The 12,101-nt window shown below is 38.4% G+C and overlaps 1 protein-coding gene across 1 annotated transcript; it reads right to left on the bottom strand.

Annotated features, from left to right (window-relative positions):
- Positions 1 to 1,146: 1,146 nt before the first annotated feature.
- Positions 1,147 to 2,631, bottom strand: LOC129317530 (uncharacterized). The gene is made up of 2 exons (XM_054961842.1): positions 1,694 to 2,631; positions 1,147 to 1,342 (listed from the first exon to the last, which is right to left on the bottom strand). The coding sequence occupies exons 1-2, from the start codon at positions 2,629 to 2,631 to the stop codon at positions 1,147 to 1,149; spliced, it is 1,134 nt and encodes a 377-aa protein (XP_054817817.1).
- Positions 2,632 to 12,101: the final 9,470 nt, after the last annotated feature.

The raw sequence follows: 12,101 nt of genomic DNA, 5'->3' as shown, positions 1-12,101 counted from the left end.
ATCTCAAATCCTTGACATTAGTTGGATAGGGCAGAGATGAAATCACTTCAATTTTGGCCCTATCCACTCAATGCCATGGCTTGAAACTAAGTGGCCCAAGACAATCCCTTGCTCAACCATAAAATGGCACTTTTTAAAGTTCAAAACCAAGTTCTTCTCCATACATCTAGCAAGGACTTTATCAAGATTTCTCAAGCAAGAAGAATAAGAATCCCTATGAATTGTGAAATCATCCATGAACACTTCCATGCAATTTTTAATAAAATCACTAAAAATACCAAACATGCATCTTTGGAAGGTCCCTGGAGCATTACACAATCCAAAGGGCATTCTTCTATATGCAAAGGTACTAAATGGGCAAGTGAAAGTGGTTTTGTGTTGATCAACCGGATCAATGCAAATCTAAAAATAACCACTATATTCATCAAGAAAGCAATAATGAGATTTCCCCCCTAATCTTTCTAACATTTGTTCAATAAATGGGAGAGGGAAATGGTCTTTCTTGGTTGACTCATTCAACCTCCTATAATCAATGCATACCCTCCAACTATTTTGTACCCTAGTAGGAATCAATTCATCATGTTCATTCTTTATCATAATAATTCCACTCTTCTTGGGCACAACTTGTACGGAAGATACCCATTCACTATCACTGATAGGATAGATTATACCTACACTCAAGAGTTTGGTAACCTCCTTCTTTACCATATTAAGTATGAGAGAATTCAACCTCTTTTTTGGTTGCCTTATTGCCTTGGCATTTTCCTCCAACATGATCCTATGTGTGCAAGTTTGAGGGCTAATTCCAGGAATGTCTCCAAGTGTCTACCCAATAGCGTCAATGTTCTTCCTCATTACATCACACAATAAAGACTCTTCCATAGGGGTTAGTGAAGAAGAAACAATAATAGGAAGTTGATTATCATTTCTTCAGTAAGAATACTTAAGATGTGAAGGAAGTAGCTTCAACTCCAGATTGGGTGGCTTAATGATGCTTGAAGGAATATTTTGCACTTGAATTTGCCTTGCTAGATCCATGTCTTCCTCTTTAAGTGGCACATCCAAGCTTTTAACAGCTGCTGTATGCAAAATTTTGTCCAAATTGACTTGCTTTGTTCCAACTTTGTGCCTCACATCTAGACCTGACTAGCTTGCTCTAAAATTAATTCCCATTTCAGTCAGATCTGATTCTGGACTTTCAGCACCAATTTGCACACCCCTTAGATCATTAACAGCCCTAAAATCACTTTGTTCATGCTTTTCAAGTGTCCCTAAACCTGAAACATCACAAGTAGAACACTCCTCCAACCTTGGAGAATGATTAGGCACAAAAGGATTAAAGCTGTCAAAAATTCCAGAATTAAATTCACTAGAAGAAATCAAATAATTTGATGAAATATGACATGTGGAAGATGAACTAGGGCCATCATTAGATGCAATTTCACTCTCATCACTTGATTCAATCACTAAATCAATAGAATTTCTAAAATTGATACTAAAATCATCAAACTCATCTAATGCAAGCAAATCACTCAATGAAGCATATGTTTGGTCGTGTGAGGAACTAGACAACACAAGTGCTTCAAATGGAGTCCAAGTAGATGAGTGAGGCATATCAAGTGTGCTACCATTCAAATGCTCATGCTTAAGTGAATGCAATTCATCTTATTTTTTCAAATTAGACAAAATTAACACTATGTTATTGCAATTCACACAAATAGAGTCATGAGTGCATGAATAAGTGAAACTAGGCAAAGATGCAACATCATCCAAGTTAGGAGGCATAGAAACCTCATCAATGATTCCATCAAGTGTATCATCAATGCAATCCACAAAATGAAGGCTGTAATTAACATAAGAGTTTTTCAAGCTATCAAATATATTAAATTCAATCATGTTGTCCAAAAACTCCATGGTAAGTTTACCTTCCTTCATGTTCAATATAGTACTTGATGTCATCATAAAAGGTCTCCCAAGGACGAGTATGCCTTGGCCTCCTTCTTGCATATCCAACACATAAAAATCTGCTGGAAAAACCAAGTCCTTGACCTTCACTAAGATGTCTTCCAAGAATCCCTTTGGCTTTCTAATGCTCCTGTCGGCTAGTTGCAAGATAACACTACAATCTTGAAGACCACCAAGATTAAGGGAAGAATAAATATGAGTGGGCATCATATTGATGGCTGCCCTTAGGTCAATCAAGGCTTCTTGAATAAACACATTCCCTATTTGACAAGGAATGGTACATGCCCCCAGATCTCTACACTTTAGAGGAAGTCGTGGCTTAAAGACAGCACTAATATTAGGACTCATTTGAACTGTAGCTAATGGTTTGAATCCCCTTTTATTAGTGCACAACTCCTTTAAAAACTTTGCACACTTAGGCATGCTTTTTATCATCTCAAGAAGTGGTATGTTCACTTCTACCTTCTTTAACATATCAAACACATCATGCCTATCTTCTTCTTGCGCTTTCTTAGTAAATCTAGTCAAGGCCTTAGGGAATGGCATATCCCTTGGAATATGGTCCCTAATTTGATACTCTTTTGGAGGCTCTCTTCTTCCCAACACCTCTTTCTCCTTAGGCTTACATGAATCATTCTCATTTGCCTTAGAAGATGGATGAACCATGGCTGTTCCAGCATTATCATGGCCTTGATTTGAGCTCAATTTTTTCTTGAGAATTCAAGGCTAATCTTGCCCCATTTGCATCCTCAACTACAATCTCTTCAATAGAGTCATCCTCATCATCAATCACTTGAAGACTTAGAGAAGTAGGAGGCATGTTCTTGAGGCTATGTGAGGCACTTGGATGCAAATTTAACTTACTGTCACAGCAAGTGGAATCATGTGGATCAGCAAGAGAAAGTGGTCTTCCTTCACAAATTTGAGAATTTCTTGAAATAACCTCACTAGGCTTGCTGCCACTATGGTTTGAGGCACTTGTAATGGCTTCAAGAACTCTTCCACTCCTCAACTCGATTGCACTAAAGCTCTTTGGATTGATGACAAGTTAAGTTAGGAGCTTTCCACTTCCTTGAGCTTGGCTAATGCTATTTGAATTCCTAAATTGTTGTACCACCAAATCAGTGCTTTGTTGCTTTGATTCAAATTATCTAGCCTCTTAAGCATCATGTCCATTTTTAATTTTTTCCTAGACACATGAGAATCAAACTTTTGGCCCATAGAAAACATAGCATCACCCATCCTCTCAAGGTAGGAATACATTTTTTTATCACCTCCACCATCTTGAATAGGGATCACTTGAGAATTCTTGGCTTACACAACCTCTTGATTACCCTTGTAGCTGAAGTTAGGGTGCTGCCTCCAACTTGGGTTGTGCTCCCATAATTAGCCTCAAAATTGTTCCTTGCCCCTTGATTATGTTGATAAATGTAGGGCCTTTGTTGTTGATACACAGCCCCAACATCTTGAGCATGCATGCAATTAGAGGTTATATGCATTGTGGAATTACATATACCACAAATAGGAGCCACTAAAGCATCGAACATAGAAGCAATTTGAGCTTGTGGAGGATTGGACATAGACATCTTGAGAAAATCCAATTGAGAGTAGATATCCTCCAATTGGGAATTAGCAATAGAAGATTGGCCCACTTGGTGAACACCCCTTGCATCTCTTGAGCTATATTGTTGGTTATTATTTGCAAGCTTTTCTAATAAGGTCCATGCATCATCCGGTAGAAAATCTAATAGAGAGCCATTTGCAGTAGCATCTATGGTCTCTCTATCATGAATTTGCAACCCCACATAGAAATAATCAATGAGGAACTTCTTGCCCACATTTAGGTATGGACACTTTGCAAACAACTCAAGAAACCTCATCCAATACTCATAAAGAGATTATTGAGGGTTTTGTTGAATCCCCATGATTTGCTTCCTTAGTTGGGAATACTTGGTTGTTGGAAAATATTTCTCAAGAAAGCAATTTCACATCTCCACCCAAGAATTGATAGTCCTTGTGGCAAGAGTATTGAACCGTGTGATTGCTTTGTCCTCAAGAGTAAAATAGAAGACCTTGAGCATCAAATTCTCCAAGTTTTCTGTGGGAGGCTTTATTGTTAAACAAACCCTCTCAAGTATTTGAAGATGCCTATTAGGATCCTCACCTGCAAGGCCATGGAATTTTGGCAAAGCATTAATCAATGAAGGTTTGATTTCATACTCATTTTGTTCTTGTAAATTTAAAAACAAGCCACTAGGTCTAAATGTGTCAGTGGGTGCTACCATCTAATACTCCTCCTAGTAGGTATTTCATGTTCACTACCATGCAATCTATCAGCCATACTGTCCAAAATTACTGAATTATCAACTATGGTGTTTGGAAGAGAAGAAGATGCTAAGAACTCTAAGTATTGATCTCTAAATTCAATATAATTTTTACCAAGTTCTTTGCAAGTCCTAAAAGACATATAAAGCTCAGAACACCATAGAAATAGCACTGGACCAAAGAAAAATCAAAAATTTGAAAATAGGCAAAAATTTTAAAAACTAGCATAATTGAAACCCACTGAGGCAGTATTTTTGTAAAACTTTTTCAAACGTGAAAAAGACAAAATTAGCAAAAACTCAAAACTAAAAATTTGAAGATAAAACACTTAATTAAATGTAGGAATTTTTATAAACAAAATGTCCAAATAGGGAAAGAGATATGCTTATCCAAAGTTATCCCTGTCTACTTGGAGTGTCATTGGGAGTCAGCAGTGGACCCTATGTGCTTGTTCAGTGCAAAACTCTCTGGTCCCGAATCAAATTGAGCTGAAATTTTTACCTGAAACTTTAAACACATAGAAGGTTATACAATCCAATATTGAAGAAAAAATTCATAGTCAATTCTTCCAAGGATTTTTTTGAATTAGGGTCTGCAGCACTGGAATTTCTAGTCAACCCTGTTTTAGTTAAGCAAAACTTCAACCAACTTAATGGCCGAATTAGCAATTATGTTCAATAGAAAAAATGTTTCTATGATAACCAGGAACACAATGAAACAAGAATCAGCTCAAAACAATATGTCTAGCAAAAATTATACCTATCCAAATTTTATGCAAAATTTCTGGACAGAGCAAATTCTCACAGCTTGCTGGCACTTGAGCTAACCTTGACAGATTTAGCTTGCACATCTAGAATCAATACTATGGTGACTATATCTAGTAGCAAACAAACCAACAAGTGATCAAATGCTCAGAAAACACAGATCAGCCACCACAACACAAATTCCAGAATTAAGCCATAATGTAAAGCAAATTAAAATAGCAATTGAAACCACAATTTGTATGGCTAGTTGCTCCCCGGCAATGGCACCAATTGATGAACCCTTTAGTCGCCTTGGGTTATCAAATTTTACTAGAATGTAGAAGTGAGTATTCTAGGTCATTTCCCTAGAGAGCAAAGCATACAAATTATTGTTCAAATGTCACAAATTAATTTGAATTTTTCAAGTGACTAAACTAACTCTATAATGCAATAATAAATGTTTGTAAAATTATGTTTTAGTTGTAATGAAATGAATGATGATTATGGTGAGCCCAAGTTAGATTTCCTAACATTAACCATTAATTTCCAGAACTATAACATTATAAACCTTCTTGATTAACCTAAAATGAGACACTTAGAAACCTCTAAGTGTGGTGCACCATTAGACTCATGGACACTAATGAATCTAGGTTAAGTGAACTTAGAAATTAACACTATATCCAGCCTTGTTGTACACAAGTTTCAAACCAAAACTAGTGGAAGAAAAACAGCTTAAGTCAAATTCATATAACCAATATGGATCTAACTCAAGTCTATACACAATCTTGAACAAGAATTAGCAAGAATTTATGAAATAACCCTAGAAAATCAAGGTAAATCATAAATTCCAGAACTGAAAAATAGCATAAAAATCTAAATTCAACATTCATATTCTCATCAAATCTAAATTAGAATCATAAATTCCTTAACTAAACATAGTTTCAGAATTGAATCCTCAAAGAATCAAAATAAGAACATGAAATCAAGAAAATAAACACAACAATTACAAATCTAGAAATCTCATAATGTCAAGTCATCTTTCTTGGAGCTCTAAATGATTTGCCTCTCATACTCTTCCTCTTCACTTGAATCAGACCTTGAGAAGCCTCCATGAATATATGAAGATGAAGATGAAATCTGGAGATAAATGTGTGCTGGATGAAATCTGGAGGAGAAGAAGAAAATGGACGAAAATTTACAGGAGAATGAAGGCAGAATTCAATGTGAATGAAGGAAAAAGGAGAAGAAATGATCTAGACAGTGAGAGGATGAGAAAATGGCATGATCTGGACAAGAAGATGAGAGAACTGAATCTGGAAAATTGGAGAGTGAATATGAACGAAAATTGAGAGAGAATATGGCTGAAGTGAGAGAGTGGGATCTGAATTGTGAGGCTCCAATCTAAAAATTTAGCTTATGTATGTGTGAATAATGTGAAGGTGATGAAACCAAAGTGACTGGTGATATAAACAAGGAAAATCTAGATCTGAAGTTGGTTAATTTCCAACTGGAAAATGGAATTAATTGGCTGAAATTCAAACTGAATCTGGTGCCTCATAACCGAATGAATGAGCATGGGAAATGTGACTTGATGCATGGAAAAAAATGTGATTCCCCTTAGCTTGCTTCAGTTCCATATGACTTTCATGCATTTTAGACTAAATCATGACTAAATTGCTCTCTGATTGCCTCATTATGATGTCAGCTATTGCTTCCCATGTGACTAGCTTAAATTTACGTCTGAATTGCTCCCATTTCTCATGATGATGTCATGCAATGAATTCTTAGATCAGGTCTATACCTCACGCACACGTGCTCATGACTTGCCCATTATTTATTTTATTTCCTCAATGAACTTTTGAAATTAGGCTTGCCAACTCAACATTAATTAAATCTATAAAAATGATACCATTCAGCCCTTCATGTGCTCTTGACCTCTCTAAAATTATTGACCAAGTCTTTACTCCTTGATTCCAAGATTGCCCTCACACAAATCTAAAAATAAAAACAGAATACAACATAAATTCTAAAAAGAAAAATTAAAAAGGAAGAAAATGAGAATTTAGGCCCAAAAATTCAATCAAGCATCTTAAAGTCTCAAACCATCTACCAAATAGCATTATCAGGGTCTATGTAGTCAATGTGTGAAACATAGGTAAAAACTAGGAAACAAACCCTAATTTGCACTATTTGGTGTCAAAAACCAAGTGGATAACATGTAAAATATAAAGTAGATCAATTCTATTGGCACGTGTGGTTGAGTTAGGACACCCCATTTAGGAAATTTTGATGAAAATGTTTCAAAATGGGTTTTAGTGTCTAACTTTTGATTTGAGTGTAAAACTAGTACCATTAGCTAGAGCTAGGAGAAAGCTCCCTGCAGACACTAAAACCACCTCAATCGGACATCGAACGGAGATTTGGGATGTGTTGAAAGTTTGCTCCCTGTGTTATAAAATGACAGCACTGATCTATCAAATTTTGTGCAATACGCCACGGCGCATGGCACCTCACGCCGTAGTGCATGGCACAAAGAAGACACGCCGTGGTGTACGAATCGTAAGCCACAATGCACATGTTAAATTCTGTGTGAAAATATATTTGGAGTTTTAAAACTCATTAATTGGGTCCCAATTGATTTTCAAGCTTCTACTTTGTTTTCAAAACTTTGATTTAGAGTCCTTAAATTATGTTTAAGATTTAAATTAACGAAAGTTGGGATTCCTTTGAAAAGATTTTTAGAAATTTCCTTTTATAAACCCTTTTCAGTTTGGTAATCCTTAACGGTCAATCCCGAGATTACCATAATTTAGAGTTAATTGTGGTTTAACCTCAAAGAGGTTATAGTAAGTGTTGGCATATTAAGGCAAGCTCGTGGCAGGTACTTGCAAGGCACAAACAAGCATTGGTAACCCATGGTAAGCTTGTGGCAAGTATTGGCAAAGCCCATGAAAGAGCCTCGAGCAAGCATGTGGCAAGTGTTTGAACCCTTAAGTTGGCTTGTGGTAAGTGATGACAAAGCCCATGGATGTATTGGCAGGCTCTAGCAAGCTCGTGGTAAGTGTTAGCAACCTAGGGTGATCTCATTGCAAGTTTTAGAAAGGCACAAACAAGCATTGGCAGCTATAGTAAGCTTGTGGCAAGTGTTAGCAAGGCCCATGGAATCATTGACAGCCTCAAGCAAACTAGTGCAAGTGTTGACATCCACTAGCGAGCTCATAGCAAGTGTTGGCAAGGCACGAACAAGCATTGAAAACCCATGGCAAGCTTGTGGCATGCGTTGGCAAGGCCTATAAAAGTATTGGTAGCCTCGAGCAAACTTATAGCAAGTGCTGGCATCTTAGGGCAAGCTCGTGGTAGGTGCTGGCAAGTCATAAACAAGTGTTGGCAACCCATGGCAAGCTTCTAGCAAGAGTTGTTAAGGCCCATGAAAGTGTTGGCAGCCTCGAGCAAACTTGTGGCAAGTGTCGGCATCTTAGGGTGAACTTGTGGCAGGTGCTAGCAAGGCACGAACAAGCATTGGCAATCCATGGCAAGCTTGTGGTCAGTGTTGGCAAGGCCTATAGAAGTAATGGTAGCCTTAAGCAAGCTTGTGGTAAGTGTTGGCAACCATTAGTGAGCTCGTGGCAAGTGTTCGCAAGGCAAGAACTCATTGGCAACCTATGGCAAGTTTGTGGTGAGTGTTGGCAAGGCCTATAGAAGTAATAGAAGATTCTAGTAAGCTTGTAACAAGTGTTGACAACTAATAGCAAGCTCGTGGCAAGTGTTGAAAGGGCCTATAGAAGCATTGGCAGCCTCGAGTAAGCATGTGGCAAGTGTTGGCAACCTTGGGCAAGTGTTAGCAAGTCCCAAGCAAGTGTTAGCAGTGTCTAACAAGCTTATGGCAAGTGTTGGGAACCTACGACAAGCTCGTCACATATTTTGCCAAGGCAAGAACAAGTGTTAGCAGCTATGACAAGCTTATGGCAAGTATTAGTAAGGCCCAAAGAAGCATTAGTAGCCTTAACTAAGCTCGTGGCAAGTGTTAGCAACCTAAAGCGAGCTCATGGCAAGTGTTGGCAAGGCACGAACAAGTGTTGAGAACCCATGGCAAGCTTATAGCAAGTGTTGGTAAGGCCCAAGGATGCATTGGCAGCCTCGAGCAAGCTTGTGGCAAGTTTGGCAACCTAAGGTAAGCTCGTAGCAAGCATTGGCAAGGCTCGAACAAGCATTGGCAATTAATGGCAAGCTTATGGCAAGTGTTGGCAAGGCCTGTGGAAGTGTTGGCAACCTTGAGTAAGCTTGTGGCAAGTATTGGCAACCTAGGGCAAGCTTATAGCAAGTACTGGCAAGGCACGAACAAGAATTGGCAGCCATAGCGAGCTTGTGGGAAGTGTTGGCATGGCTCATGGAAGCATTGGCAACCTCATCAAGCTTGTGACAAGTGTCTGCAAGGCACAAACAAGCATTGACAGCTATAGCAAGTTTGTGGCATATGTTGGCAAGGCATATAGAAGTATTAGCAGCCTTGTACAAGGTAATAGTAAGTGTTGGCAACCCAAGACGAGCTCGTGGCAAGTGCTGGCAAGGGACGAACAAGAATTAGTAGCCATGGCAAGCTTGTGGTAAGTATTGACAAGGCCCATGGAAGTATTAACAGCCTCTAAAAAGCTTGTGGCAAGTGTTGGCAACCTAGGATGAGCTCATGAAAAGCTTTTACAAGGAACAAACAAGCATTGGCAACTATGGCAAGCTTGTGGAAAGTATTGGCAGGGCCCATAAAAAGGTTAGCAGCCTCGAGCAAGCTTGTAGCAAGCATTGGCCACATAGGGTAAGCTCGTGGCAAGTGTTGGCAAGGCACGAACAAGCATTGGCCACATAGGGTAAGCTCGTGGCAAGTGTTGGCAAGGCACGAACAAGCATTGGCAACCCATGTCAAGCTTGTAGCAAGTGTTAGATAGGCCTATGGAAGCATTGTATTGTGAATGTAGTATGGTTTAATTTAGCATAATTAAAGTGTAGGAGAAGCTTTGGAAGTGTTTTGTGTGAGGGGTAAACCTTCGACCTCTCAAAGGTTTGAGGTGACAGGGGGGAAATCTAATTTTTATAGTTGAATGTTAATTATGTTCGTGAAATGTGGTTAATGATTTAAATTAATAATGCATATTGCCAATGTGTTTAATTTTTGAAATGGTTTTGGAAAGGAAAACCTTGATTATGCCACCCACTTGTGAATTATGAATTTAATTATGGTTTGTCATTATGGGTGGAAAAATGTGATGTGTAATGTGTTAAGTATGTGGAGTATTTGATGAGTTCATGTACCATGAATTGATTGTTTAAAATGCATATTATGTGAAATGTGCATAGCATGATCATTGGCAGGAGTTTGCATAGGGAGAAGAGTAGATTGATTTAAATTCTCGTAGTATTGGTAGTGACTGTTGGAATTAGGAACTTGCCTTGGCATCGACCTTTGGTGTTAGGAGGTAGCCCTTGTCCCATGGTTGTTAGTATTGAGGGAAACTGAATTACATAAGTGAGTGAGTTAACCCTAGCCCAGTAACTCCTTACAAGTGGAAGACTAGGTTAGTCTGTGAAGGATGTAGCCATGTGATAGCCACCAGTTTCACATCGAAGGTAACAAGAAGGTATAAGGTTGGCATTTTATCATGCATATAAGTCCGACCACATGGTTGTTAGTATTGTGTTCCGGCATGGTTAGGGACACATGGTTGGTATTATTGTGACCCTACGATTTGCATTGTAAACTAATAGGAATATATAATTTTAGGCCCGGTTACATAATTGTTAGTACTGTGAACCATGGCCAAGCCCATTTTATGTACTGTAGTGTTGTGTTTTGCCTATTTGTATCTGTTTACAATTGATATGCAACTATGTTAAGTAAAACTTTGTTACAGAGTGATTGTACTCACCCCTCAATTCTTAATATTTTTAGGGCCTAGCTCATCGAATTCAAGTCAGGAAAAACACATAAAGGCTTAGAATTGTGGAGTAATCCTTTCTGTATGCCTCTCTTTGTTGTTTTTATGTGTTTATGTCAATGCAATTGCCAACTAGAATCACATGTTATTGTTTTTATACCATTTGCATTACTGTAGTATGCAACTTGTGTATTGTGTCTTGGGTTAGTGAGTTTTAGTTGTAAACCTATGGGTAGGGCCAAAATACTTGTGCAAGTAGGAACATGTGTATTTTGAAATATTTTGAATGAAAATGATGAATTTGTGTAACATTTTCCTCCCCCTTGTGTTTTGTGAAAATCAGGGTTGAGTGGTAATTTTATGATATATGTGTTTTTGATTGTATGTGGTGCATTACATGGGTCCGTTAGAGTCCAGTGAGTGTAGTTGGAGAGTGGGTGTAAGCTTTTGGCACTTGTGGTTGAGTTAGGACACCTTTGATATGAGATTTTTGTGAAAAAGTGGTAAAATAGGTTTTGGTGTCCAACTTTATATAGAAAAAGAATTTGAGTGTGAAACTAGTGCCATTAGTTAGAGCTAGGAGAAAGCTCCGTGTAGACACTAAAACCACATCAATCGGATGTGGGATGGAGATTTGAGACGCATCGGAAGTTCGCTCTCTGTGCTGTCAAATGACAGCAACTAATGCTATCAAATTCATGCAATGCACCACGACGTATGGCACAAAGAAGGGTGAGCCATGGTGCATTTGTCATTTTCTACACAAAACCTTATTTTGAGTCTTAAAACTCATTATTATATTTGTTGTAGAAATATCTAGAGATAGAATGTACACTGTTAGATTGAATCAATCCCAACCGTCCATTAAGGAGGTGGGAACTTTCTAGAGAAAGAGGGAGGCCTATAAATACCTCTCACCCCTCATTTGTAACAACTCAAGTGAGAAGCAATAAAGCTATCAAGTTCACTCACTTAAGCTTTTTACTCTTTACTTGTGCGTCCAGCTCTCCTAGTCTCTTTGCCTACTTTGAGGGTTCGGCTGACTTAGCAGGGATCAAAGAGGGTGATCAAGCTAAGGCCGGCACGGTTCAAGGAAAGGGAGTTCCAAGGCCGTGACAACGGCTGAGAGTCTGGCGCAGCA

Source organism: Prosopis cineraria, unplaced genomic scaffold (assembly GCF_029017545.1).
Source record: "Prosopis cineraria cultivar Desert tree isolate PC_DT_omini unplaced genomic scaffold, ASM2901754v1 PC8, whole genome shotgun sequence".
NCBI classification, from domain to species: domain Eukaryota; kingdom Viridiplantae; phylum Streptophyta; class Magnoliopsida; order Fabales; family Fabaceae; genus Prosopis; species Prosopis cineraria.
The sequence above is the reverse complement of the archived record's forward strand: the minus strand, read 5'-3'. Positions and strand labels throughout refer to the sequence as shown.

What these genes read in the sequence shown, in the direction of transcription:
- LOC129317530 (XM_054961842.1), bottom strand. Translation starts at nt 2,631, where the DNA reads ATGGTTCATCCATCTTCTAAGGCAAATGAGAATGATTCATGTAAGCCT. An exon ending in GTGAATTGCAATAACATAGT is followed by an intron (nt 1,343 to 1,693) that starts GTTAATTTTGTC and finishes AATTTTTGACAG; the next exon opens with CTTTAATCCTTTTGTGCCTA.